General features: G+C 38.6%; 3 protein-coding genes across 3 annotated transcripts in view; 2 read left to right on the forward strand and 1 right to left on the reverse strand.

Annotated features, from left to right (window-relative positions):
- Nucleotides 1–135: 135 nt before the first annotated feature.
- On the reverse strand, nt 136–12,399 carry gna14a (guanine nucleotide binding protein (G protein), alpha 14a). The gene is made up of 7 exons (XM_017468000.3): nt 11,940–12,399; nt 4,480–4,664; nt 4,140–4,294; nt 2,956–3,084; nt 2,637–2,766; nt 2,288–2,441; nt 136–1,273 (listed from the first exon to the last, which is right to left on the reverse strand). Exons 1-7 carry the CDS (start codon nt 12,058–12,060, stop codon nt 1,083–1,085), a joined length of 1,065 nt encoding a protein of 354 aa, XP_017323489.1. The 5' UTR covers nt 12,061–12,399; the 3' UTR covers nt 136–1,082.
- A 4,788-nt stretch (nt 12,400–17,187) lies between these two features.
- Nucleotides 17,188–25,396, forward strand: cep78 (centrosomal protein 78). Its single transcript, XM_017466855.3, has 16 exons — nt 17,188–17,314; nt 17,802–18,069; nt 18,810–18,979; nt 19,078–19,150; nt 19,242–19,345; nt 19,538–19,712; nt 19,809–19,922; nt 20,031–20,095; nt 20,779–20,869; nt 21,329–21,431; nt 21,655–21,697; nt 21,836–21,991; nt 22,761–22,838; nt 22,951–23,105; nt 23,217–23,349; nt 23,847–25,396. The coding sequence occupies exons 2-16, from the start codon at nt 17,814–17,816 to the stop codon at nt 24,300–24,302; spliced, it is 2,172 nt and encodes a 723-aa protein (XP_017322344.1). The 5' UTR covers nt 17,188–17,314; nt 17,802–17,813; the 3' UTR covers nt 24,303–25,396.
- Nucleotides 25,397–26,633: 1,237 nt separating this feature from the next.
- Nucleotides 26,634–27,157, forward strand: part of cabin1 (calcineurin binding protein 1) — a 62,053-nt gene continuing 61,529 nt past the window's right edge. The window contains exon 1 of the mRNA XM_017468456.3: nt 26,634–26,849. The gene's annotated coding sequence lies outside the window, so the exon portion shown is untranslated. The remainder of the gene's footprint in view (nt 26,850–27,157) is intronic.

A 27,157-nucleotide genomic window follows, 5' to 3' on the forward strand; every position in this document is an offset into this window, starting at 1 on the left:
GTACACATTTTCACTACATTTTTGCAACAACAAAAAAAATGGTCCTTTTCAGCTTTTCACATCCTTCTCATTGGCCAGTTATTGACTTGCTGGACACAAGTTTTGTTTAAAACCCTTTAAAACAATCCAAACAGCACCTTTTAAAAAATGCTTTATTAGTTTACAGCAGAGTTAAGGCACAGTTTGAGAGTACAAGGTATTTCTTATTTATTCAGTCTAAGCATAACATTTAGTTTAAGTTCAGAGAAGATAAATCTGTGGAAGAAATATCACAAAATACATTAACTACACATTTTATACACCAGGAAGCCTTTACAACTTTCGTCAAAGATGTCGTCAAAGGGAGTAAAGATGGTTTTACTTTCTCAGACAATCTCCAAAGCATTCTCAACAGCATTTAAAGTTTCATCGCGAGAGGAGGAAAACAGTATAGGGTTTCTTTTTCCAAAGGAAAAAAAAAACAAGTTCTATTTGAAAGAAATTTACATTGTTGTTTAAACTAAAAATAAATAGCAATAAAGTTGACCTTTCACAATTCGACTTAAGGTAAGTGTAACTAAGTTAAGGCACATTGAAGGTATTTTCTCCTCACAATTGTTTTTGTGTTTGAGCATATTGCTACAAATGTAAACTTTTTTTTTTTTTTTTTTTTTTTGCACTTCTGTTATTTTGCTCCTTTGTAAGCATTTCCGTACATTCGGAAAATTGTGCCCTTATTTTAGGTATTAAAAATAATAAAATCTTAAACATCACGCCCTTTCCCAAAATCACCACTACATTCAGCAACTCAATACTCAGCAGCTACGTCTGAATTACCTTAGTCTATTTAGTGTGTTACAACCTCAGAAGAAGATCCAAAAAGAGACAAACCATTTCTTCACACTCAGAATAAGGCCACAGTGAAGTGTGATCCCGAATCTCCAATCCCAATTCAGTCCCTGAGTCCTTCCACTAAACACTTCTGGAGGTTCTTTTTGCCATCCAGAATAAAGACCGGGAGAAAATGTGAAGAAAGGTCTGTCAAAGAAGGTCAAAGAGGAAGAGGTTAAGGCTTAGTTCGGGCTTGAGGCTCAAAACCTGGTTTAGACTAGATTGAAATCTTTCAGATTGCTTCTCAGGATGGTGTCCTTCACTGCGGCGAAGATCAGGCGGATGTTCTCGGTGTCCGTGGCGCACGTGAAGTGAGAGTACACGGTCTTGTCTTTGTCGGGGTTCTGCTCCTGGTACATCTTCAGAATAAACTCCTGCGCTGCTTTAGGGTCACCCTGGGGACCTTGAGACACGGAAGATAAAACAATGGTAAGTGATAGATACTCTACTTTTGCAAGAAACTGTAGAAGGAATGCTGAGTGCAGAGGTAGAGTAAATTAGCTTACACGAGGAGAAATAGCAAATAGTAGAATATTTCATTAATGTATCTAATACAGAACTATTGTAAGTGTTGTCTTAGATGTTTGTTAGTAAACATCTGCATTAGTGTTTAGTAGGAAATAGTAAATTGTAGAGAAATACTGTATGCCATTATGGAAAGTAAGATTAAGCAATAGATCACTATCTGCTGGAATATAATACAGATGGATGTCTCGTACTATTCAATGACTTTCTCTTTTGTTCTGGTGTACAAGTTGATAAATATCGAAGTGTATGATATTACCGGACCGTTTTCTGTAAACGATTAACATTGCTGGAGTACAACAGCTACCATATAAACACTAACAGGCACCTTACAATTAGGTTTAGATGTTTGTTTACTGTTTTATAGTTGCAGAAATGATGTATTGCATGCTTGAGACTGAATCCAGAGTTGGCGACTGAAGGTGAAACGATACATCAGTCGTCACATGGGGAAATTTCCACCTATTCAGCTTACACTTGCGTGTCAGCTTGCACTTATGTGTTTTTGTACTGTCACAGCCTGGCAGTCAAAGGTTTCTGCCCGCGCATATCGAGAAAACCGATACGTTGAAATGGGGAAAAGTCATAGGAATGTGAAAGTCATTTTGCTTCCATTTTGTTCATCTAGTTCAGTTTGGACCCAGCAAATTTTAAAAGCGTGGAACAAACGGATAAAAGGAAGACGTATCGTTCATCAATGTTCTTATTTATTTAGCATTGGAAAACTGCTGTAGTGTAAGAGGACTAAAACACCCCTGGATGTGCCGTTATTGGAAAATAATCCATTTCTGGGTGGTCCTTGAGTTCATCTCATAGCATCCGTTTATATGCATTGAGGCCTTTGTGATCAGTTGTTTTAACATGCAGTGAATCGTTTTTCAGCCCAGATTACCTGTGAACTCTGGAAAGTAAGTGGCGAGGTGGGAATAGACGATCTTCTCCTTCAGAATGTCCGTTTTATTGAGGAAGAGGATGACTGAAGACTGCTGGAACCATGGGTACGTGATGATGGTCTTAAACAGAGCTTTACTCTCCTCCATACGGTTCTGATTAAAAAGTGAATAAAAGAACAAATATCAGCCCTGGTGATCACACCACTATTCAATTCATCTGTGTTTAAAGTCCAGACAACGTATCGACACTCTACAGCTAAGCTACAAATTTTTTTATTTTATTTTTTGATTTTTGGATGGGAAGATACATTAGTTATGGTGAAGGAATGAGGCTATGGAGCAACTGACCTCGTTGTCGCACTCAACGAGGACTTGGTCGTATTCGCTCAACGCCACTAAGAAGATAATGGAGGTCACGTTCTCAAAGCAGTGGATCCACTTCCTGCGCTCGGACCTCTGTCCTCCCACATCCACCATCCTAGCGATTGTCATGGATAACACAGGGTCAAATTGGTCAAATGTAGATTTCAAAAATTTGGAAGCGTCACTAGATACTTTAGTATAACTGTAGTGCTATAATCCTGTCTAGTGGTTGGACATTCATGAAATGATCATGTCATTTGATAGGAGAGCAGTCCAAATATAGCAGAAAAACAGCCGCTCACACCTGAAGATGACGTTTTCCAGGTCAAACGGGTACTCGATGATACCAGTGGTGGGCACTCGTACCCTCAGGATGTCTTGCTCAGTGGGCAAATATGCTGGATCAGCAATGCGTTCCAGATCACTCAGGTAACTGTAGCACAAGAGGCAAAAAGTAACACCTAGGCAAAAGTCACCTGCTTGCTAGTTAGCCAGTTACAAATCCATTTTCAGCGAGACGCATGAAGCCAGCCAGGTTCTATATCAAGGGGCGAGTCCATTTAAAACTCTCCATCACATGCCTGTCACCTGACTGACCCCAACCTGCATTTTGCAGGTGGTGAGCCCACAAGATGGCTCTATTTTGGCCTGAGGCCAACTGGGTTTTGTGGGTGGCCCGTACGCTATAAACAGAGATGGGTCCTGTTACCCCTAATCTGGGCAAGGGTCACCTTATTTTTTTTTATTTTATTTTTTTTTAAACCTTCCATGGAATTCCTTGGGATTGCTCTTTATCTGACTTTCCCCCTCAGATCTGTTCACCAAGGGTGGCCCTGCTGGGAGCATTGAGCTACTGGTGAAATAACCTTGAGGTTCACCAAAATACTCAATCCTCTTCACCATGACACGGTCTTACTTCATAAAGGGAACACATGAAGCTCTTTTTAGACCGGACAATATAGTAAATATATGGGTTTTTAATATTATAGTCACATCTTTGCATTTACACGCAGGAGCTCCACTTGCCTTGACTCACCACTACTGGACATTCCTAATAACCAGAGTTATAGCTACAGGACAAGCAACGCAGGCATATGCTAGGGGCCCTGAATTTTGAGGGGGCACCCTTAAGAAACACCCTTAAACAGGACCCCATCTCACTAGTTCAGAAATGAAGAGACCTAATAAAAAAAAAAATAGGAAGAAGAAAAGCGAAGCAGAACTGTAGTAAGAGGTGGAGATGATAATTCTAATAATTAAATAATCATTGGTGACAACTGTAGGTTACGCCACAAAATAATGTAATGCGTGCCCAACATCATTTTGGCAAGCAAGCAGCTAGCAATGCATTTAGGTAACATAATGTCATGGCCCTGACATTTAACTAGCACCTTTTGTGGAATTATAAGGAATAACAGCAATGCAATCAATCAATCAACTGAGACAACAGGAGAAAAAATGAACTATAATATTTAATATATGACTGACTATTTGGCAGAGTCAGTTAGCTGGTATTCCCGACGGCGGTCGTAACATTCAATGATGCCTGGGTCCTTCCACAGGCAGCGGATGGCTTCCACATAGCTTTCCTCCAACTCCATCATCTTATCAACATCCACCTCGATCAGCAAATCAGCATGGGGCTGCAATCACACACACATGTATCCAATCATAATTCAGGAAAAATTACCAGGAGACCAATCAAAGTATATGGACAAAAACTGACTGGCCTATCAGGGAGGGGGTTTGGGGAGATTAAAAAAAGAAACGTCATCAACATATAACAGCCGAGTGTGTGTGTGTGTGTGTGAGAGAATGGGTGTGTAACCTGGTTGTCAGCACTGCCCAGTGATATTGACAGCGTCTCCATAGCTCTGATCATGGACTGCATGGCCGTGATGATGTTCTGGAACACCAGCTTCGTGAAAGTTTTCTTGTCTTCCTCAGTGTAGCCGGCGCCATGAATGATGCGCATCTGTTTAATAAAGGTACTCTTCCCGCTCTCACCAGTACCTGAATTTGAGACAGAGTGATTGACAAACATGAGACTGATCCTTTGCTTTATTGGGTTGTAATCATAAAGACAGTCCTGTAGCAATAATCTTTTATTTTGTCTTCTCTTATACACCTGTGTACTGTAACGATCTATAACGTCACTATCCTATTATCCGTTGTCACCCAGAAAAGGACGGGTTCCCCCTTTTTAATCTGGCTCCACTTAAGGTTTCTTCCACATGCCATCTCAGGAAGATTTACCCAGACACTGTCTCGTCTGGCTTGTTCGTTAAGTAACTAAATTTACATCTGGTATTCTGTAAAGCTCCTTTGGGACAATGTCTATTGTTAAAATCATTATACACATAAAACTGAATTGTAGTTTGGCAACTGTGAATGTGCAGGAGACGTGAACTTGGCTGCTTGCGGATGCTTTGTACTGCAAACAATTTTGTGAACTGGTGTGACCTTGCAGTGGCTCAAATCGCTTCTGTAGCTTCTACACCAAAAAAAAACCCCAACAATTTTTAATGTGAATTGTCCTGATGGTTACCATTAACCATTTCTATCTATAATGAATTTAATGCTCTAATAACGTAACAGAGAGTTGAGTAACCGATGAATGCAGTGAAGAGGAGAAGAAGAAACCGATAGAAGAGACATGCACTGTGAATGTCTTGTTTAAAGAGAAGGCCCGTTTGGACATCCATCTTTCCTCTGGCTGTAAACACTGTCTTTTACGGCAGACATCAAACCACAACCATGCAGCTGCAGCCATAAAACATCCATCACGAAGTGGGAGGACTTCTGGAAGCTTCTACAGTTTTTTGTGGTGTTGTCACTGCGCTAGTCGACTTCTTTCTCAGATCTCAACCAATAATCAGTGGTCCATTTCTGAATGGAAAGCTGCTTCTGTTAAATCTGGTCACTTCTACAGATGTGGACAGATTGAGTTTTGACTGGTTGGATGTTTTCTCCGTCTAACGTTCTGGGGCATCACAGAGACTTGAGCAGTACAAGTATGATCAGATGTTTTAACGACAATGAAAAAGTACAGATGACCAAGTCATTTGCAACAAGTAAACACTAACATTTATCTGTTCATGTTAAATTTATGTAATGGTTAGCTGTTTTACTGACTAAATACACTGATAAAAAGCAGGGCTAAGGCATTTCTAGCCAACAAACTGTTCTACGACCACACCTATTTACATATTTTTATTTTTATTTTTTTAAACCCAGCGATGTCCTATCTCATTTTCTCTCTTGTTCTCTTTCATACATGCATAATAAATGAATGAGCCCAAACTTTCAAAATGACAAACATGACCATAACGTACGTTCCCTACACCAGTGGCTCTCAAACTGGGGGCCACAGCCCCCTGGGGGGTCTCCAGATGGAGCTGGGAGGGGCCTAGAAAGATTTTTTTTTTTTTTTCATTAATTGTCAACCTTTGAACTACGATGTACATAAAAAATTAGAAATATTAATAAATGAACTCAATTATACACAGCACGTTAAGCTGAAACGTCACCAAGCAGAGACATCCGTTGATATACTAGTGCACCGTAGTGTCAGCCACACGCCTAAACCTAAAACTACTTGAAATGGATAGGTTTTTAGATAGAGAACATAGTCTCTTATCTGAGAAAGTTTAGTTAATACAGAACGACTCTAGGGGGCCACGAAGGTACAAGGAGGGCCTCGTGCTGAAAAAGTTTGAGAACCGCTGCCATACACACAGGTTCTCATGAATGGTTGAATTTTTACATTTGCATAACATCCTAATTTTTAAACAGCTGGAATTGAACACTAGAATGATTCATGATTCATTCAGAATCTAAACTGTAACGTCTACAAAATGGGTGATATTCTCTATGTACACACGACCAGCCTGTGCTATTTGTTAAACAAATTGGTTGTATGTGTGTGTGTGTGCGCGCACACACGTGGGCTTTACTGGAAGTAGTTTTACAAAGGAGCACAACCAACAAAGGTATAAGAAAAGTGCATTAAATGAATCACAGTAACAGTTCATACATACTTTAACCACATAAACTATATATATATTTTTAACTCAAGTCTCCAGAAGGCAGATTCAGCTTGTTAACCTCCCATGCAGTGATACAAAGTGGTGTCATTTGAAATTGAAATCTCTTCAGGTGGCCTTCGTCCTTGCTCTCCTGTCCTTTGCATGAATTAGCATCGTACGAATTTCCAAGTGACGTCGGAACGTTTAGGACAAATGAAAATGACCAGATTTGAATGAGTCCGACTTTTAGCGTCCAGGTCCAAGTGTCGTCGCAATGTGAGTTACATAACAGCAGGTTGTTAAGCAGTTTAATGCATTACGACATCCTGAACCTAAAGATTTTCGAGATTTCAGGTAGATCTGGTGCCGTTTGTGTCACACTGATATTACATTTCAAAATAAAGTCTGTACATTTAAGTAAAGCTAAAAGACATTTTAAACATGGGGAAAGTGTCTTTCACAACAACTCGTGCATTTTTCAGATAAATACTTTTTTTTTTTTTTTTTTTTGTCCGTCCCAGCACAGTATAACTCCACTTTCGTGAAATATAATCATTAAAATGCTTTTTTTTTTTTACAAAATCTTATTGTTGAATTAGTGCGTGAATACATTACACATCCTTTTCCACAACTGGTTTATCATAGCTTCAGGTTATTAAACAATGTGCATTCATGCAACCCAGTTTCCTGGACATGTGAAATATTTGGAAAATTCCCTAAGTCACATTTTCAATGATCTTGTGACTGATGAGGTCAGAGTACAACCCTGTTAGCCAAATTATATCCTGGAAGTAAATCATTAATTAAATTTTTTAAAACCATACCGTTATCATGTCATTATCATAGATGATGGTTGACATATTTCATGTATTTGCTAATTCTCTGTTACTTTCAGCCTTATTAGTGCAAAATCTGAGTAAAGGAACCTTGCGAAAGTAAAATGTTAGTTAAATACATGTGGTGTTTTTTTTTTAATTCAGTGTTTAAAAATGAGTTACAAAGGTTAAATTGTACTGCGATCATGGAATCACTCAGATCCTTTCTTGATTCGCCAGCAAGTGTTTCCTGTTTAAAAAGTTTTATGACTTTTGATGCTGCCACTATAAATTGAGTTGGCAATTTATACTATTATGTATCGCTAGTTTAATACACCTAACAACCTGGGTTTGGTTACAGCACTGTCTACTGAATATATCATAAATTCTTAACAATGGCATGTATATTACATTCACGTATAGTGCTTGATCTTTCTATATATTTCAGATTTGGCAAAAAAAAAAAAAAAAGTATTTCTGCCATCACATAAATTATAAAAAAATTTAAAACTCATCTTTTTTTCTTTTTTTTTCTTTTTTTGAAGTGAATTAACTGCACAAAAAGGTGGGCTGTATAAAAATAAAATCCCAGTTGAAGTAGAATGTAGATTCAGATATATGAATATGAATAAATTTGACTGTAAAATGTGTTACCTTCATGAGCCTGAAGTAAAACCATGTATTTAACTCGGGTGGAACTTAGACTGAAACTCCTTTAGACCAATGTGCGGCAGAGTTCTCAAATCCGATCGATTGATCAGAAGGAATGCGTATCATTCTCCATAACAGCAGCTCTGAAAGTCGTACTGGTTCTAAGACAAATCACAGGATTTATATTCAAGTGCTTGTTCTAATATATTAATGGTTTTTATAGTAACGGCGAATTCACGGGGACTTGTATTCAGGACAATCTACATAATAAACAGACTTTTAAAATGTATAATCATTGATTTGATCACACTTGTATGCTGTATGTTTTCCACCACAGTCGAGTCCTCTGTTTGTTTGTCTGTTGTTGTTTTTTGTCTTAATTTAAAGAGAGAGAGGAAAAAAAAAAAAACAAAGAACGGTGAGGCAACGACTGTTTATAGCTGCTATAACGTAAGTGATAACAGGAACTAACTTGTCTCGTGGGTGTTCCACAACATTAAAAGTAACTATAAATGGGTAAAACGTATGACGCTTCATTCATTAAAAGTTGGCCAACTGCTGTGGTACCACAGGCTTAAGGATGAGTTTTAATCTCTTACAGTACATGCTAGCATTTAGCTGAACAGTTGAAGGTTAGACGACATGCTGAAGGGCCCAGTGTTGGATTCTCTGCAATCCTGAGACTCAAACTTCCGATCAGTAGCTGCGAAACATAACAGACTTCTGACGTAGTACTGATAATCTCTTCTTCCATATAGTTTGTGGGTGGAAATGAAATGCAATGCGAAGTCTTGATTTAACAGGTATGTATACCTTTCCTGCGTTCATATGTAGCTCCCTTACCATCTTCCTAACCGTGCAAAAGAAGTTAGATGTATATGGCTTCTTCTGTTGATAAATTTATTGTTTTCAAATAAATTCTCACGTAGCTCCACCAAATAATCCCAAATATAAAGTGGGGGTTGTGATCTTTCTTATGTTTTTTTTTATTATTATTATTTAGTGGTGGAAATCACAACCCACCGTTATCAAAGTATATTTATTCTTGAGTTCTTATAGTTATTAGCCTGGTTGACAGCTCATTTGACTTGAATTGTGTTCAATCCCAACCACAACAATACGTCATGCTGTATATACAGTAAATAATGTCAATTTGGACTTCATGTCATGCCAGTGGAAAGTTCAGGCATATCACTCCAATAAAAAGACAAAATATTACTGTACACATCTGAACAATGTTCGTGAACTATATCGATCCGTAGAATTTATTTTCCAGTTAAATGGATCCTGGAAAACGTTTGAGAATCTAAATCATTTTGTCAGATTTTACTGAAATAAGTCCTGATGTTTTGAGACTGATGCTGTATAAGTACTCTTACATGATTTAAATGACTTTCATCCATGTTGCACCATATATGTGGTTTACATGTTCGTGTCCCTCATCTCATTCTACTCCTAGCTGTAGCTGTGAGTATTTTCAAGCAGAAGCTTTCTTGGGTAGAGCTGGTCTCTTGGGAAGAGCCGGTGTGGTCAGTTAGCGGTATAATGAATCTATAGAGACGTTAATGAGACTTCCACGCTGTGAGCTTCACACAATCAACTGCACTGCTGATTTGCTCATTCTCATATACAGTAGGAGAAGCGTTTCCTTTAATCTACACTACTCTACTACACACGAGTTCGTCATAAGCATCAGAGTTAAGGAAGATATGAAACGAATATAAACTATTATTTCTTTTATAGTGTAGTCTCTTGGCCATGTGTTTGTATGGTGATAATAAAAGGGGCGGTAACATTTCATTGAAATGAACTGAAAGACCGACAGATGATGGAATAGAACGAGAAATATAGCTGTGTGTGTGGTTTGTGCTGTGTGCTCTTGAGGAAATTCGGCTTCGAGTTCATTCACCTGAGGGCGTTGTGCTTTGCATGCTTTTGCATAGCTGCAGCAGTCATGGTGGCCGTGCAGCCATAAACTAGAGTTCCCCAAACCATGCTACAGTAACTAAAGCCACAGCTCTCACACAGTGTAGGAAGCATTGTGAGAGACTGATCATTACACTGACCCCAGATCAGCACGAAAGGTCAATGTCAAGACAGGAAAGTCCCTAAGCTATGCACATGTACAATGGTAACAGCTATGCTACAATGTTAATTGAAATGCATGTGGGCAGAAATCTTCTTTACAGCATAAAATACCAACCAACAACCCCCCCACCCCCAAATACAGACCTCAAGGATCTTTGGGAAGATCTTTGTACCTGCTCAAACCCTGATTAAACAGTTTCTTGGAGTAATCACTGATCTGTTTACGAATTACGAACTGGCGATCATTAGATAGACTGGAAGTTAACATTGGATAAGGTATTACTGTGTAATTATTGAAAAATTGTTATTTTAATTGATCTACAAATCAAATTTGAATACATATTGAATAAATGTTGCATCACGTGTTCTTAATGGATTTGAGGATCCATCATGTGGATCTTGACTAGGTCATGCTGACGTCATTCATCATCTGGTCCAGTGAGGTATTTTGAATGTGTACGACAAACGTCTTAAACACAAACACAGGACGCTACGTGTTTTTAAGCATGTTGCCATTGCTCATTTGATGTTACATATAAACGTATGCATACATATAGTTCTGATCTCTGTGTGCTGGGAAACTCAGGCTGATACACGGAGTTCGGAAAGACTATCGGTAACTTACCGGTGAGATCGGTGCAACCGTGTACATTGACTGATAGATTTGTCTTTAGTTAGTATGATGTGCATTGGTTTACAGGTTTAAACAAATGAAAATAAGTGTTTACACCAGTTTCTTAAGTGAGGAGACCTGCCTCAGTAACAAAACAAACACTGCATGACTGTAATGTGCTTGAAAAAACGAAACAAAACCGAAACGTCACGTTATGTTAACGTGCGAATAAATTCACTAAGTGAATTTGTAAATGCTTCACGCACACGCAATTTCATGAACCGTGAAACGCACTGAAATTCACACGCGTTGGTTTTACACGCTTCATGTATTGTCATGTGGTTCCATTTATCAGAAGTAACTTGCTCACAGGAACCATTCTTCACGGTTATTGCAGATTGTTCGTACGATTAATATCTTGAGTTCACACACAGTTTCAGGGCATGTCGTGTTAAAAATTGGTACTCCCACCCCCCTCCTCCCCCTCAATTTTTTTTCCCCCCACATATGATTACACATTACTTAGCTGTTTTATCATGCGGAAAACATGACCTGGATCAATATGACATTTCAACTTCTTTTTTTTTTTTAAACCTTGGGTTTATTGGTGGACGTAAAAGTTCAGTGGAGAAATGAGACGTCTACAGCTGTTGGCTGTTCTGTAGCCCATAGTGTCACACCTTTTGCCATAAAGGTAGCTTACTTGTTGCTAGTGTGGTATCTTCAAGGCTACATCTTTTCTCAAGGCTATATCTTTTCCCCGCTTTGATGTGTAGGAACCTCACCTACGAAGGTGCATTTTAATTTGCTTTTTTATTTGAAATGTAAAGCTTTAAAGATACACCAGTGGTTTTTAAGGTTGATTTATCTACCTGAACTTGTTAGGAACACTATTTCCATGTGAAAGATACATACTGAAGGTACAACTGTTGTAGTCTTGATGGTATCACACCAGCAATGAGGAAAACTACCGTGTGCACTTTACAATCTTCTTTACCAGACCTTTCTTTCTATCTAAAAACCTGGTCAGATCTGCTCGTATGGCTTTATTATGAATGTATAATGATTAGCTGGAGGTGATATGATGGCTTACCCAGCAGCAGGAGCTTGAGCTCTCTCCTGGAGTCATTCTTATCACGCCGGAGCTGCTTGTCGATCTCCTGATTGATCCTCCTGCGCTCCTTCTCCTCCGCGGACAAACAACACCCCGCCATCACTTCTCACTCTCTCTAAACACACTTTTCTCCCCTCTCTCTCTCTCTCGCTCTCTCTCTATCTCTCTCACACACACGTATTTTCACTTCAAAAAAGACAGGTACTAAACGCTTCTTTCTTTCCCTCCACTGACTTGCCTTTGTTGTTGCTCCAGTCCAGCTGCGGCTACTGGAGTCTAAATACAGCCTATAACGTAAAAAAGTTCCTTTATTATTTGCTTCGCTTTTTCATGTTCTTCTAGCATCCTACTTAGTTCTTGGCTCGTCTCCGTGTCCCTGTGCCCAGAAGACAAGTCTTTAAGGAGGACAAGCGTAGGGTAGTAGTTAGCGCATGCTCTACGAGACTGAAATGACAGCAGGGGCTGATTTGCATATTCATGACCTCATCTGGGCTCATTTGCATATGGGAACAGTTTATGTAGCCTATAGGAGGTTTTCTGAAGAGAAGGAAAGAGGAAAGGCTTCAAGTTGTGGTTTTTGTTGCTTCAATAATTTGTACCTTTTTATTCTTTCTTTCTTTCTTTCTTTCTTTCTTTCTTTCTTTTTTTTTTTTTAAAGATGTATGGCAATTCTAAGGCACTTAGTTCCCTAACATTTCCATAGTATTGTGAGTGTTTGTATAATAATAATAATAATAATAATAATAATAATAGTGGTTAGCATGTTTGCCTTGCACTTCTGGGGTTGGGGATTCAAATCCCAACTCCGCCCTGTGTGCGCTGAGTTTGCACTTTCTCCGGGGGGTTTCCTCCGGGTAGTCTGGTTTCCTCTTCCAGTCCAAAGACATGCGTTCTAGGCTGATTGGCATCGCTAAATTGTTCGTATCGTGCGAATGGGTGTGTGAATGTGTGTACGATTATGCCCTGCAATGGGTTGGCACCCTGTCCAGAGTGTCCCCCTGCCCTGTGCCCTGACTTCCCTGGGATAAGTTCCACCAGGCTCCCTGTATATGATAACTGGTATATAATAATAATAATAATAATAATAATATTAATATTAATATTAATATTAATAATAATAATAATAATAATAATAATAATAATAGTGGTTAGGACGTTTACCTCGCATCTATAGGGTTGGGGGTTTGAATCCTGGCTCCATCCTGGGTGCACCGAGTTTGCATGTTCTCCCCATGCTTTGGGGGTTTCCTCTGGGTACACCAGTTTCCTCCCCCAGTCCAAAGACATGGGTTGTAGGCTGATTGGTGTTTCCAAATTGTCTGTAGGGTGTGAATGGGTGTGTGATTGTGCCCTGCAATGGGTTGGCACCCCGTCCTGGTTGTGCCCTGCCCTGTAGTTTACTGGGAGAGGCTCCAGGCTCCCTTGTGGCCATGTGTAGGATAAGTGGTGTGGAAAATGAATGGCTGGATTAATGTTCTTTTTTTTGAGTACTGCCTATATAACCTAAATATTTAAGTTCTATGACCAGATACTGTACATGAATTAAAATTTCAATCCCATTGATTTTCTGGCTTTTTTTTTATTATTTTATTTAATTTTATTTTAGGTCAATTGTATCACCGTTCACAATGTAGAATGGATTTATAAACTTTTTTTTATCATTTGTATTGAATATTTAAACAATAATACACATGGTGGCAAGAGGTTAAAATAATTAACAACTGGGTGGTGCGACGTGGCCTGATGTGAAGGAGAGTTGCTCCTACCACACCAAAGTTGATTATTTTCCTATAACAGTACGTCCCAAATTGTTTTGTTCCTCTTATACAACTTATCTACCAACGATTACAGCGTCTATTTTAATAATGAACGACATAATATATTTTAACTGTTTATAGTTACCTTTAATGTTGTGGGACATCTGCGAAACAGCTAAGTTCCTATTATGACTTATGTTCAGCAGCTATAAACAGTCATTCCCTGTGTGTTTTTATTGGTTAAATTGGAAAATGTACAGTTGCAATCAAAATTATTCAACCCCCATTGCAAATCATGTTTATTGTCAAAATTTACAGACTTAAATTTTTTGTAATTAATATTTTTTGAAAAAGCAATTGAAATAGTTCACCAATGAATGTTTCTTCAATTGTGTCAAAGTAAGCCCCACCTCCTTTTGCTTGATTGGCTGACTCAAATAAACTGACACTGCAATACTGCACAGGTCTTTATGGTCAACATATAAAGCAACCATACATTTTATTATTATTCCATAAGAATTATTCCACAGGAATAATAATACCACTAAATGCTTTTTCCACATTCTTTTAAGAAAGAAAGAACTAAACATCTGAGTTAGTATTCAACATGTGATTGGTAAAAGTTATTGTATCATTAAATATAATAGCCAATCATGTTTCAGTATGCAAACTCAGGCCACGGAACACTAGTTATTCAAAGGTCAGGGGAGGGGTTTTTTCAATCTACATATTCATGGGATCTGTATTTGTTAACGAGGGAGTAGGCAATTCTCCTTTTTGGTGGACCAGGCACATCAAGCAAGTATTTAACAGGGTTGGGGGTGCAGAATATTAAACTTTTTTAAAACAAGTTTTGGATGGCTCTTTGGCCTAATGGTATGCAAATCAGGAAGAGTGTGGAAAGTTACTGAGGACAGTAGTAACACTACTACTAGTAGTAACAAGGCAGGGATCTGGTCTAAGAGACGCTGCAGTTATCAGACTAATGGAAGTATTTTTTTTTTCTGAGCAATATTCAATATTATGTTGCGAATGTAAAAATACATTTTTAATGTATATATCTAAACAAGTTGTTTGAAAGAAATGTGTCAATGGCTCATAATGCACATAATACCAAAACAGTGCCCTACTCCTTATTTCCTACAAATGTGCAATTTCTTTATCCTCTAGATTATACCATACATTCACAATGTTGTATTATAGGTATCTGTGCCTACTGGGTCAATCATTTGGACACAAAATGATACGTATTCTCTATTGTCCTTTTGGACTTGGCTAATATGGTAAAATAAATAAATAAATAAATAAATAAAAGAATTATAATAGTAATAATGCACTATATAGTTAATAAGGTGTAGTTTTGCACATTTTAGCGATGTCTTCTAGAAAATGCACATAGAGATGGCTTTTATAAATTCAACTAGAACTACTGGTCACAGTATTTCCTGAAAAACCACTCAAGTCACTTGGAGAGGTTTTCCTTCGAAAGAATTATTTGACATTGACAAGTGTGTATTTCAATATTGTACAAAAATTTTTATACATTCATACTTCTTTACAAACGCTTGTGTAAAATCTTATGCCTCCAGAAACAAATCAGAGGGACAGGGCCATGCTGCCTTGTTGACTGTATTCAAAACATCAAGGCCCAGATTTGCAACTGCTTTTCAAGTGAAAGTATGCTTTCTTCGTTGCGAATAAGCCAAAGTAAGAAAGCACGGCACCTCATTTCCATGTTAGAAAATCAGGGCGTAAGTTTGCCTCTGAAATTTAAAGGAAAGCTTGCGTAGGCCTGATAATATGATAAACAAAATGAAACACTAATATTGTGACACTAGAAAACACTAATACTAATATAAGTACTAATATATGTACTAATCTAATATATACCACTGTATTAAATATAAAGTATCTTGGGTGTGTAGTTCACATACAGTTTGGTTTACCATTATTTAATAAGAAATATACATATTTGGAGAAAGTAGTTGATCCAGTTTGATTTTTAGAAATTAAGTGGTATAGTCAGGGGTATTAAGTGATTATATATAGAATAATGCTACATTTCCAATTACTATATTTCTATAGTGTCTTTCCCAATACTCAAGGTCTTTGGTGGAAACGCCTACAGCATTTGATTATTTAAATGAACATGATCCTGAAATGATTCATTAAGTCTGAATAAACTAAATGGGAGAAATACATTTGGGGTGGCATGGATTACTTCAAGCATACCCATGCCACCCCAAATGTGCTACCAATATAGTCACACCCCTGATTAGATTTGAATTGTTATTTTCTGTCAACCTTTCAATGTGCTTCAACCACAATATATCTCAAACTTCCTGTCTCTCCAAAGGTGAAAGATATTTATGAATTATTCTAATGTATATATGTCAAACTGTTATGGGCATATACTCAAAAATGGCTTTTTATATTGTTTTTCAATTTGAGGACATAAAATCGTTTGATTGAAGTGTGCAGTTATTCTAATGACTACGTGCTTCATTCACAAATGTAAATAGAGTAATAAATGTCCTGTTTTGTCTTCTTTTAAGGAGTATTTATCTGATTTTGGATTTCTACATAACAGATAAACCTTAACAATACTGACGGTGTACAATGGCCTTGCTTTATTTTCCATCCACCTCCCTTTATTTATTTATTCATATATTTTTAAAAATATACAAGTCCTTCAATGTTCAGTCATAAACCGTATGGCTGTATTCAGTGAGGGGAGATGCGGTTCCACTTCTCTCCGGTAGAGGCCGCCACTGGAGCTTTATTTATTTATTTAATTTTATTTTATTGGTTCTTGAATGTCCATTAGTGATAGTTCCGTCAGCTATAAGCTCATGGTTTTGCTGTTATCTCAACGTGGCTATATCTCGCTTGTTGTTTGCGAATTAAACAAAAAAAAAAAAAGAAGAAGAAAGAAATAAAAAGGAATACCCTTTGAACCTCATGAACCGTATAGCTAAAGTGCACTTCTACTTCTCTCCGGTAGAGGCCATTAGAACCATGTATAAAACCACAGAAGCTTCCTCTTTTGTACATTAATGTTATTTCTCGATACTTGTAAGGCCCTGGTCTGCTTGCTGTTTGCAGATTAATAATTAAAATAATTAATTAAAAAGTGCACTTCAATCATAAACTGTATGGCTTCTCTCACAGATGATGGGCAGTTCCACGTTTTGCCACTAGAGGCCACGCATTTAAAACACAAGACTCTTTTTGTGTGATTTAATGTTATTTTCCCGTTAATTGTAAATTCCTGGCCTGGCTGTTGGCCATAGATATGATTTGTATATTGCTTGTTATTCGCCAATTATAACAAACAAACAAACAAACAAACAAAAAAGAAAGAGTGCGCTTAAATGATTAAAACTATATGGCTTCACTCACGGGTGAGATGCAGTTCCACTTATCGCCGGTAGTAGCGCTACTCATTAAAACACAGAAGAACGACGACGAAGAAGAAATAAGGGCGTTTTTTTTTTTTTTTTTTTTAAACATCCGCGGCGGTACATCAACAAATCCTTCTTGGAGGCGGTTGATAAGGAAACAGCAATAACAAACAAGTAATAACACGCACAAACGGTAAGAGAGTGAATTAAAAAATTACGATGAAAAACAAAACTCGAAGGTTTAAACTAACTTGCGCTCTTTTTTGTCTTTTAGTTAATAATCTTAGCTAGCTAGCTGATGGATAAACGTTATAAATATAGCCTAGATACAGTCATTTAATTTAAACCAGATAGGAGCTAACGTTAGCGTTCTGGAGTTATGTCGTTTATAAGTCGCTGTTCCAGTACATTTTGCAGAATTAGTATGAACTGACAATGCAAATTAGGCTCTAGCATATATATTGTTCAACGTTAAAAAAATAATTGACACTTTCTCAAAAGGGTTTAGATAATTTACATAATCCTGAATGACTCACAGATAAATACAGGACTCATCACACATCACACCTCTAATGTTTCTTGGTATCACATCAGTATGGATACTCTGAGCACTGATATTGGTGTTTCTACTGAACCTACTGAACCTGTGTGTGATCTTTTCTCCACACATCTATCACTAGGTGTTGACGTGAATGATGCAGGGGTCTGCTCAGATAAGACGGCGAGTGGCTCAGGACTTCAAGGATTGCTACGAGTCCTTGTGTGCGACTCGGGGCTCGGCTCCGGTTGCTGCGTTGAGGTTGGGTCTGAACCGAGGAGTTCTGGACTTTAATGGCGATACCATCAGTTTCCCGGACTGGGCGCCTATACTGTCAGCATTATCCATCAACAAACAGCTGCACCATGTGGGTGTCAGAAGTTGCTATCTCGCCAGTCTGGGCTCTCAGGGTCAGTAATTCCATAGTAGTCACCTACACTTTGGTACTTTAAATTTTCTTAATTGAAAAACACTTTGAAAGACACTCAGAGCAACACTAGCAAGTCATGAGCTCATGTATGTGGAAGAGGGTAGATGCTACCCCGTGAGCAGCAGTTCGGAAAGATGTGGTTGGCTGGCTTCACGTGTCCTGGATGAAGCACATGATAGCCTTCACCCTCCCAGATTGGTGGTTGTCATATGATAGGGAGGACCTAACTGGTGGGTAGGAATTGGCCATGACCAAATTAGCGAAAAGCTATAGTTAAAAAAAATAATATTAATGTGAACATATATGTTCTCCCCATTCCTTGGGGGTTTTAGCCGGGTACTCCGGTTTCCTCCCCCAGTCCAAAGACGTGCAGTGTACACTGATTGCCTATTTTACATTGTCCGTAGTGTGTGAGTGGGTGTGTGAATCTGTGTGCGACTGGGCTCCGCGATGGGTTGGCACCTTGTGCCCCAAGTTCCCTGGGATAGGCTCTAGGCTCCCCATGACCCTGTGTAAGTAGGGAATATGCATGGATGGATGGATGGGTCGTATTGTCTCACACAAGTAGAGAATTTCCAGCTCAGTATGATTGGTTTAATACTTTACTGCAGCCAGTCATTTAGATTTGTCAATTTACATGGTCTCATTACTTTAGAAGTGAGAGAAACTTTATTCAAATCTCTTTATAGTCAATTGATACTCTGTGATTCTCTCTTTCAGGTTCCTATAAGCCGTCCGTCAGGAAGAAGATTCCTGCTATCCATTCAAAGAGCATGACGTTTCAGCTTTGCAAAGCTGTGCAGAAATGCCTTGGTGTTTCACACAGCCTTAAAACGCTCCACTTGAACGGGCTGCCTCTGAGAGAGCGAGACCTTGACACACTCACTAAGGTAGAGAGTGGGAGGGAGGGAGGGATGGACGGAGGGGCTTAAGTACTAATATTTTCACTATGTTCATATTCAGATGTTTTCTTTTTCTCGTTCTCCAGGGTTTGTCCAAGAGTGTGTCATTGGAACATTTGTCTTTGGCACACTGTCCCATTGCAGACGATGGACTAGAGAGTGAGTCAGAAGTGTAAAGATATTTCCATTTCAGACAAAACGACATTATTTGTTGCTGATTTATACTTTTTAAATTTTTTTATTGATTCAGCTATCTGTCAGAGTGTGAAGTATTCAGCAACCATTAAAACGGTGGATTTCACTGCCTGTAATATTACATGGCGAGGTGCAGAGCATTTGGTAAACATTATAAAGGTGAGCTGGTTTTTATCTGTTTAAAATGGGTTGGGTTGAGATGTAGTGACTGAAGATTGTAGATGCTCACCAAGTGATTCCTTTAAGGGAAGTAAGCAACCTATTAGTGTGTATACCATGCATATAATAAGCAAATGTATATCTAAGAATTGGAATGATTTTGTACAAACACAACCGGCTCGTTTTGAGCAGAACCAGGCAGTGAGGCGACACGGCACGGCGTGGGTGGAGACCTTGCGATACAGGAAGGCGGAGTTTGAGGCGATGGGCGGGCTTCGTAGGATCACACTTAATGAAAACATTCTAATCGGCGACAAAGGAGTGACATCCCTCGCTCAGGAGCTCATAGAGGACCTGTGGGTCAAAGGTTAGAGAACATGTATTGGAGCAGACAAATTATGTACACATATGGCATACTTGGTGTTTAGGTGATTTATAGTTCGTCTCTGTATTGATACTGTAGCAGTGGACCTGCAGCGGTGTGGCATCTCTAACGATGGAGCTCGTGTTCTGGAGAACATGCTACAGTCCAACACCACTCTGTGTGTACTGGACATCCGGAGAAACCCCCTAGTGGGTCAGTCACACTCTTCAGAGCGTACTTCAACCCTCTCTCACATATAAACCCAGAACATTCACTTGATGTGAAATACTGAGCACTCTTTGTTTGCTTCTTGTTGCTCAGATAATGAGCTGGTGAAGTCTGTGATTAAGAAAGTGCTTGTGAACAGTAAAGGCCAGGACTCCCAGGTAAGACAGGTCCACATCTGCAAATGTTTTAGGTACAAAACATGCTAAACAACATGGGGCCATTTGTCTTGTATAGTGAAGGAAAAATTGATCGCAAACTAGGTTACTTGTAAAATGTCATACACAGAATTCAGTATCGCTTAGGATCATTGTTCTCTTGATCCTCCTCCCCAAGTCTCTTGCAGACTGCAGCAGGTTTTCTTTTCGGATTGCCCGGTATTTTTGGTTCTGTCCGTTTTACCTTCAACCTTGACTGGTTTTCCGGTCCCTGCTGATGAGTAACATCCCAAAACCTGATGCTGCCACCACCATGCTTCACTGTGGAGATGAAATACTCAGGGAGATGAGAATCGTTTGCTTTCCACCAAACGTAGGGCTTTGTGCCGAGGCCAGAACGCTCATATTTGGTCTTATCAGACCTGTTTAGTCTTCAACACAGGATTTCTTATGGTTTTTTTCAATAATGGCCTTCTTCATGCAACTCTTCCATAAAGCCCAGCTACTATAGTGGATTACTTATAAAACTGTCATGCTAGTATTAATGCACAGAATTAAATGCTGTCCAGAGGTCACCGCTTTCTTTCAGAGATGTTTGAGACCTCATGTCAGTTGTGACACTAGCTTATACATGTACAGTCCTATGGAAAAGGCAACACAAGGTAATAACAGTGTCTGTGTTGCAGTATTTGTGGTTGAAGCCTCCAAGTAAAGATGCAAATGACCACTCGGGACAGACGGCCAGGAGAAGCGCAGGAAAACCTACTTATAGAATCAGTAAGAGAGACATTTTTATCTTTTAATTTTAAAGCAGCCCATTATTTAATAATGAATTCTTTGACATGCTGATTTAACACAAAAAAACAGGCAGCACAACAAGGCACAGAACCCAAATCAGTTATAATGTAGGTTAACAATCAGGATTGTATGAACATGCAAACAGGAAACACTTCTTTTATGTGAAAAAAAAAAAGCAAAAAGGGGGTATAACCTGAATTTGCATATTGGAATCTAATTGGCTCTTGTAGCTATGATGCAGAAACACGTAATAGATTTAGAAAGCTTGAACAGACACAATCTCTGTATGTAAATTAATTAATTGCCCACCCATGATATGAGAGAAAGTAGATTATGACGTATTTATTTAATTGTTTATTCTGTTAATAAATTAGCCCAGCCATATGTGTTGTGTTTGGCAGATGTACTAATGTAATGTACTTGGTATATTGGTTAAAGGCTCACGGCGAGTATCTTCAGCAGCATGTGGAGGGAGGCCTCCTCGACCTGGCAGTACTGGCTATATCCCATGGCGCACTGCAGCTCGGGCCAAACTTCAGAGGTTAGAGACACTGAGATAGATAAAAGTGGTTCAGGATGCTGTCAAACCATTCATACTTGTCATACATTTTATCAAAATGCTCAGAGAACACAATAAAAACTTTTTCATTAGTGCTTATTTGCACATTGCAGGCTAATATTAGTATTGCAATGGTAGTAACAAATTATATATTTTCAATCCCTTCTATTAAGATCTAAATCTTTTGCATTTTGGTCTTGTTTAGGGGTCTCCCTCAGAGTGCAACAACAGCGCATCTGAGCTTTCAGGTTTTTGCATATTTGTTCCTTTACATTTGTTCCTTACTGCAGCATGGTCTAAATCCAAGCGTGCAATGAAATTCTAGTTCACTATGAAATGTAGGGTTTTTTGTTTGTTTGTTTTTTTCCCCCTGCTGCCCCTTTCAGAATGCCTCCTCCATTCGAGTCACATTGGAGTCAGAGAGCGAGTCGGAGTGTGAGGAAAATGAAAGTGTATCACAACGTTTGTGTGCACTGAGTGCTCGTGAGAACATCGCCAGCAGCCAGTTCAGACGTCTACAATCAGATTACAGGAATCTGCAGGTACCACATTAGTACAGTATTAGCACTGGTCTTGCTACAAGTACCTGGCTGAGATATTGTTCTGTCTACCCATGACCGGTTAGTAATTAACAATTGTTTGTCTGTCTGTCTGTTTGTCTCTCTGCCGATCTGTTTGTATCTCTGTCAGTTTATCTATATGTCTGTCTGTCTCTCTACCTGTCTCTGTTTATCTGTCTGTCTCTCTGCCTATCTGTTTATCTGTCTGTCTGTCTGTCTCACTGCTGATCTGTCTCACTCTATCTGTCTGTCTGTCTCTGCCTGTCTATCTGTTTGTCTGTCTTTTTTTCTATGTCTGTCTAGCGGCCTATCTGTTTATCTATCTGTCTTCTCTCTGCCGATCTGGCTCTATTTATCTCTGTCCATATCTGTCTGCTTGTATATCTATTTGTATATTTGTGTATCTTTCTTTCTAACTGCCTATCTATCTGTGTTTGTGTCTTTCTGTTAATCAGTCGATCTGTCTGTATATCTGACTGCCTATTTATCTGTGTTTATCTATGTGTCTGTCTATCTTTCTGTCTTTGTCTGTATGTCTATTTATATATCTGTTTATCTATCTATTTGTCTCTTTTTGTCAGTCTGTCTAGTTATGTGTTAATATCTGTCTGTCTATCGATCTGTTTCCCTATATATCTGTTTGTCTCTCTTGTCTGTCTATCTATGTATCTATCTATTTATTTATCTGCTTACCTATCTGTCTATATGTTTTATACCAGTGAAGTAGTGCAGTTTCCCGTTTCTCTTCCAGGAGCAGCTGGAGGAATGCAGGCTGAGGCTCAGCGAGGAGAGAAACGCAAGATTGAAAGCCACTTCTCGTGTTGTCGAGGTACAGCAATCCAGCTGTCCTTGTTATGACTTACGGTTACGTTCCTACACTGGAACACGTGGCAGGTCATATTCTCCTACCTCTTTGTCTGTTTTATATTTTCTCTCACTAGCTGGAGTTAGAGAACAGTCGCCTACGCAGTGTGAATCAGTCTCTGTCTGAAGCTCACATCAGTCACTCTGTCTTGGAGGATGAACAAGTGCTGGACAGCATCGAGGCTTCCTTTCACAAATTCCATGCCTTCCTTGACCTGCTTAAAGATGCCGGGTTAGCCAGGGTTCAATTCTTACTGTCATGTTGTAATATTGCATCATGTCGATGTCTCTAGAGCATGATGCAACATATAAAACAAAAATACACGATATTGGTCATTTGCAGGCTGGGTCAGTTGGCGTCCGTGGCCGGGATTGAGCAGTCAGACTTCGGGCTTCTGAATCGTCCTCAGCTCTCTTCTACACAGCGAAGAGGACATGAAGACCAGGCCAGCCAGCAGAGGAAAGACAGCATGGCTGTAAGTGGCATTAAGCTTGTTTGCATGGCAAAAACTTTTCAGAAACCTTGAAAATTTATGCACATTTCTGAAACGCCTGTATATTTAATTAACACCAGTCAGCCACTGCTAATATCACACTTTAGAACTTAATAGACTATATATTCTTGATAATCTGATTGGATAGAGGGTTGATTTGTTTTCTGTAACAGCAGCTCTGACAGTATTTCCAAATCACAGGTTTTTATTAATGCACTCATTTCCATAGTAACAGTTCATTCACAGGGACTTGTATGGCGAATGCACCATAATACCCTAAGATTAATAATAAATGGATTAAAAACCTGAGCTGTTATTTAACAAGAAAAACATAAATGGATAAAAATTATGATGATATTCATTAATAAATAACATCATAATAAATGGTCATTAATTGTCATTAATTTTTGTTGTTGTTTTAATTCCTCTTATAACTCTTGTCGGGTAGTTATGTCTGACTTTCTGCACATACTCAACAGGTAACAAACAACAACCTTCAAAAACCATCAAGACTTCAATCCACCACATCCTCCTCTGCACCTTCTGTGGTCTCCAAGAACTCTCGTCATCTCCACTCCCCACAGGAGGTGATCCTCACTCCAGCTGCACTCCACTCCAACCCCTCACCTTCTCCTTTGGACCATCCCGAAGCTCTTCAGATGCAGCAAAGTGTCTCTCCCACCCATTCAAACTCAAACAGGGAGTCTGGCTCTGATAAACTCCGAGGCAGCCGAGGCTCAAAATCAGGCAGTTCAGCCAGCAGTGTTCTTCATAGTGTTCATAGTAAACTCTCTTATTCTTACCGAGAGGACTTCTCAGAGGGGAAGTTCTCTCCGGCTCTGAGCTCCAGATCTTCCAGCATGTCTCAGTTTGGTTCTGAGAGACTCAGTGTCTCTGAGGGCCTGAGGAGTGCTGGTGGATTGGCTGGACTCTAGAGACAGGTCACAGTTTTAATGTTTAGTGCCAAGATTCGAAATGTTTACATGAGAGATTGTACAATTTTCGAGTGACCCCAGTGCCCTGAAATATTGAGTGGATGCTGGAGATGGTATGAGATAATTAAAGAGAACAACAGTGCTGAGGAATATATATTAATAGTTTGTGTATTATAAATTAATTAGAACTGAAAAATGATTACAGTTTTTACTGGAATTGGTTATACTAAAGTTTGTTTTACTTTGTTTCTGAATTTCTGAAAACTGAATTGAGCAAGTTGTAAGCATTAGGGCACTAACCTTTTATTGTGTGTTGTTGGATTTCATAACTGTTCAAATTAATTTCCATTATGCATTTGGACATTTTATGTAGCTAATAAAACTATGGCAATTTTTTATAGTGCCCATGAATGAATAGAAATTACTTGTTTGTTTTGCTGTTGAGATGTGTGCAGAGTGTCTCCTAAAAGTCATGTATAACTTGCAAGGTTTTAAGACAGGGTTTTGTTTTACAGCTATATATTTATTGTTATTCCTTTTTTATTAATAGAGTTGATTGTCTCAAAAATCTCAAGTCTTGGGTATACTTAAAATTACCGTTTACAAATTGCTGTGAATCACTTGATATGTGAATTTGTTTCAGACTAAATGTGCAACCAGGTCAAGTAGTTGAGAGGTGGAAGTAAAAACAATGGATTTGATAAAAAGGCTACTGAATTATTATTATTATTATTATTATTATTATTATTATTATTATTATTATTATTATTATTATTAATTTTTACAAACTTTTAAACAGCCATATGATGTTATCTATTCAAAGATTATGAAAGTGTGTCTGAGAGTGGTAGGGCAGTAGTAGCGCAGTGGTTAAGATATTGGATGTCTGATTAGAAGGTTTTGTTCAAATCCCAGCACTGCCAAGCTGCCTTGAGTAAGGTCCTTAACCCACAACTGCTCAAATGTGTACAGGGGTTCTTGAAAGTTATGAACCCTTCAAGAATATTCTGTATTTCTGCCCTAAATCATAAACAGATTTTCATACAAGTGCTGAAAGTAGATAAAGAGAACCCAATTAAACAAACAAGACATAATATACTTTGTCATTTATTTATTAAGGAAAATGATCCAATATTATATATCTACGAATGGCAAACGTACATGCACCTTTGCTTTCAGCATCTGGTGTGACCCCCTTGTGGAGCATTAACCACAACTAAACAGTTCTGGTAACTGCTGATTGGCTTGTCCACATGAACTTTAGCAAATTGCAGACAGGAAGCAATGTTCGTTTTGGAGAGCAGTGTTTTTCTCCTTGCACACCATTGTTGTTAAGTGTTCTCCTGATGGTGGACTCATGAACATTAACATTAATCAATGTGAGAGAGGCCTTTAGTTGCTTAGAAGTTATCCTGAGTTCCTTTGTGACATCGTGGACTATTACACGTCTTGCTTTTGGAGTGATCCTTGCTGGTCGACCACTCCTGGGGAGGGTAAACAAAGATCTTGAATTTCCTCCATTAGTACCCAGTCATGTCTGACTGTGGACTAGTGGAGTCCATCTCTTTAGAAATGGATTTGTAAACATTTCCAGCCTGATGAGCATTAACAACTCTTTTTCTGATGTCCTCAGAAATCTCATTTGCTCGTGCCATAATACACTTCACACAATCATGCGTTGTAAAGATCAGATTATGATCGAACCCTGTCCTTTAAATAAAACAGGGCGCTCACTCACACCTGATTGTCATCCCACTGACTGAAATCCCCTGACTTTAATATCACCTTCAAATCTTAGACTGTAAATCACCTGCTAATCCTAGAGGTTCATATACTTTTGCCACTCACAGATATGCAATATTGGATCGTTTTCCTCAGTAAATAAATGACCAAGTATAATATTTTGTCTCATTTGTTTAACTGGGTTCTCTTTACCAACTTTTAGGACATGTGTGAAAACCTGAAGATGTTTGGGTCATATTTATTTAGAAATACAGAATATTCTAAAGGGGTTCACAAACTTTCAAGCACCACTGTAAATGAGATGAATGTAATTCACTCTGGATAAGCGCGTCCCCCAAATGCCATAAATGGAAATGTAAATTATAGTTCATTTATGTTTCATTTCTTAATTTCAGATCAAAACAATACCATCCCTCTGTTTACCCTGTCCGTTAACGTTAAGGACAATTTCCTGTAGCAGCGTTTCCGTTTACAGAATCGCCGAGCTAGCTGAAACATGATTGGCTGACGTGCGGCGCGCGTGCGTCCTACCAGCCAATCAAATTCCTCAATCTTGGCTACACAACCTGCGTTTTAGCAAAGAGAATCTCGCGCATCCCTGAGCCGGGTGAGACTTGCTTGAGCACGCAGAAATGCATGTAAATGTTTACAAATAATAACGAGCAACAATGTGTAGTTTCGTATTAATATATATTTTTTTCCTGGAGATTTAAAATGTAATATTTGTTAAATGCAGCGTTTTAGGGGAAGTTCAGAACACAGTGGCCGGCTTTAGTTGAGAAATTGTAAACAAAAAGACTAAAGGTGAGTAGAGTTAGCTAACGGCTAACGGTCAAAAATGACAAACAAAACTAACCAGCAATAATATTACCTTAACGTTAGATAAATAAATATATTCATATAGGAGTGTTTACACGTTCCCGTCGGGATTTGAAATATATTTTCCCCCACAATAAATTAGCTTACTTTATATGCCGTCAGTGTTCTTTACAGCCGTATTAATTGTATGTGTTAAACCAGTTTACTACAAAACCCACTGAGACCTGATTAAACTGTTTGGTCAGTTCAGTGTTTCTGTTGGTCAAGCACATTAACATGTACTCCTGCTAGCT

The sequence above is a fragment of the Ictalurus punctatus genome, chromosome 5, assembly GCF_001660625.3.
Source record: "Ictalurus punctatus breed USDA103 chromosome 5, Coco_2.0, whole genome shotgun sequence".
Classification (NCBI taxonomy): domain Eukaryota; kingdom Metazoa; phylum Chordata; class Actinopteri; order Siluriformes; family Ictaluridae; genus Ictalurus; species Ictalurus punctatus.

Bases quoted from the DNA above. Each gene is read 5' to 3' on its own strand.
- cep78 (XM_017466855.3), top strand. From the start codon at position 17,814: ATGATGCAGGGGTCTGCTCAGATAAGACGGCGAGTGGCTCAGGACTTC. The intron at 19,713-19,808 runs GTTAGAGAACAT...TTGATACTGTAG, and splicing joins AGAGGACCTGTGGGTCAAAG to CAGTGGACCTGCAGCGGTGT. The intron at 21,698-21,835 runs GTTTTTGCATAT...TGCCCCTTTCAG, and splicing joins CAGCGCATCTGAGCTTTCAG to AATGCCTCCTCCATTCGAGT.
- gna14a (XM_017468000.3), bottom strand. From the start codon at position 12,060: ATGGCGGGGTGTTGTTTGTCCGCGGAGGAGAAGGAGCGCAGGAGGATC. The intron at 4,665-11,939 runs GTAAGCCATCAT...TCTCAAATTCAG, and splicing joins GCTCAAGCTCCTGCTGCTGG to GTACTGGTGAGAGCGGGAAG. The intron at 2,442-2,636 runs GTCAGTTGCTCC...CTTTTTAATCAG, and splicing joins TCGTTGAGTGCGACAACGAG to AACCGTATGGAGGAGAGTAA.